The 2046-nt window shown below is 31.5% G+C and overlaps 1 protein-coding gene across 1 annotated transcript; it reads right to left on the bottom strand.

The window, feature by feature from the left end:
* Positions 1-1539: 1539 nt before the first annotated feature.
* Positions 1540-1678, bottom strand: Tsp_14038 (hypothetical protein; the record flags this gene model as incomplete). The annotated part of the gene is made up of 1 exon (XM_003369774.1): positions 1540-1678. A coding segment is annotated over one exon (139 nt), but the record flags the coding sequence as incomplete, so codon positions are not given.
* Positions 1679-2046: the final 368 nt, after the last annotated feature.

Genomic DNA, 2046 nt, shown 5'->3' with positions numbered 1-2046 from the left:
TTTACCAAAAGGCCATTTTTAAAATTGTAAACTTCATGTTTCCAATAATTGGTAATGTTTATATACATGTCGTTTGGAATATCTTCGGATATTCCTATTTTTCAAATAATAAAAAAAAACAGAATTGTTCAACTGAAATTTTATTTGTATTATTTTTTTGTTTCAAACTGTAATATTCAATTGAATTCGGTGACGTTCAGTGGCACTTTAACCAGAACAATGCACTCGGGGCGGTCCTTGAAAATTAGCGTGTTACATTATCTGTTTGTTCTTTGTCTGGTCGTGTTCGATAGTTTCACATTCGTGGCCGGCAACATGTTAATTAAACGTCAAAAATTTTCACCACTGCTCCACAATTATCACTGATAACATTATCAACCAATAATATACTGGATTTCTTTTGCAGATCATGATTACTTATCAAATGAAGTGATATTTTCAATGACAATTAAACAGAGAAGATTTAATTGGTTGCTGAAGTGGCATTAATAAATTATTATTCTGCACCGAAAAAACATCTTCCAGCTGTTGCAGGTAATGATTAATTTATAATAAAGTTGAGCATAATGATGAAATTTCTTCAGTTGTCAAAAACTCACCACCTTTCTGACTTTGCACATTTCTTTCTGTGTAGGATTTCATATGGGAGAAATTGTTTAATGTTTCAAGTGCTTAATAATAATAATAATAATAATAATAATAATAATAAGCCCCTTGTATTATATAAACAAGCAAAAATTATTTTGCTGCTATATATATAAAACGATTTATTACTATTATTATGTAATTATGATCTTGAGTGGCGAATTGTTTTACTTTTTTCTTTCTTGCATAGAATGTATGTAGTTTTGCAGATCATTTTAAGTTGTGCCCGGCACTGCTTTGTCGCGAAGATGCTGCTTGCATAGTACTCACTTTTACGACATTCTTTCTTTACTTTTTGTTGCTTCAGCGATGAATGACAGCTGTTTTAATGTTTTCTGCTTTGCAGCTTATTACGCAGCAGCAGCAGGTAAAAGTGGTGCAATTTTGCAATGCTATCAGATGTGTTTAATTGTGCAATTGTTTATGTGCTAATTATATTAACTTTACTAATTAATATGATCAATTTTGAAAGAATTGTAGAAAGACAAGAGCAAACATCACGTTCATTGGTTTGATTTAAAAGTTTATTACCTCAGAAACTTATGATCGTTATTTTTATCATTGAAAAAAATCATTATAGATTATTATTTGTTTAAAAGAAACTTTTGCAGCAGCTTTACAAGAAAAACAACTTATGATAAAGGTCAGTTTCAATTCGTCGTGCAGAATGGAAAAAAAGATATATATATATATATATATTAAACTTTTTATCTGTGACGACGACAGATCGATGCCAGTCAGCCAGCTAGCTAGCTTGCTAGTTAGTTGTGCGGCCATCTGCATTAAACGATTTCTTCCGTAACTGAAACTCGAAGAATATTTTGATTTACGCTTTCAAGTTGGTGCTTTCTGGCTGCTTCACTTGCTTTATTCTTTCACTGCCTTTCCTGTCAATCAATAGTGACTTAACGACGGCCTTGTGCACGAAATTTCATCATGGAACAACGTGATGGCAGCTTGCATATTTATTCCAATATCTGCATCTTCTTCGTTTCGCTTATTTCCATTCAGGTTTGAGGGAAAATTTTCAAATCTGGAAATTTGATTTTCATCAATTCAATAATGATCATCAGCTCAAGTATTTCTCAACTGCTTTTTATGAAGCAAGATGCGTTTAATATACAAATTTTCTTTTTTTAGAAGAAATACCTTTTTGACAATGAGGAAAGCATCAAAAGTTAAAGTTTAATTTTTTTTTCTTTTTTTTATCACTTCTTGAAAACTGAACTGAAGTGTGAAGATGATATGTTGCGGTGAAAATTATTTATACATACAAACTGAATGGTTTTTGCATGAATAATATTACCGGAGACTCATTATGAAATGAACAGAAAACACCGGCGTACACTAGTACTAATAGTAATACTGTGCCATGCGGTGTGTGTAGTGGTGTTTGATTTC

This window comes from Trichinella spiralis (genome assembly GCF_000181795.1).
Source record: "Trichinella spiralis strain ISS 195 chromosome Unknown Scfld1516, whole genome shotgun sequence".
In the NCBI taxonomy this organism is placed as follows: domain Eukaryota; kingdom Metazoa; phylum Nematoda; class Enoplea; order Trichinellida; family Trichinellidae; genus Trichinella; species Trichinella spiralis.
This window is presented reverse-complemented; position numbering and strand designations above follow the sequence as displayed.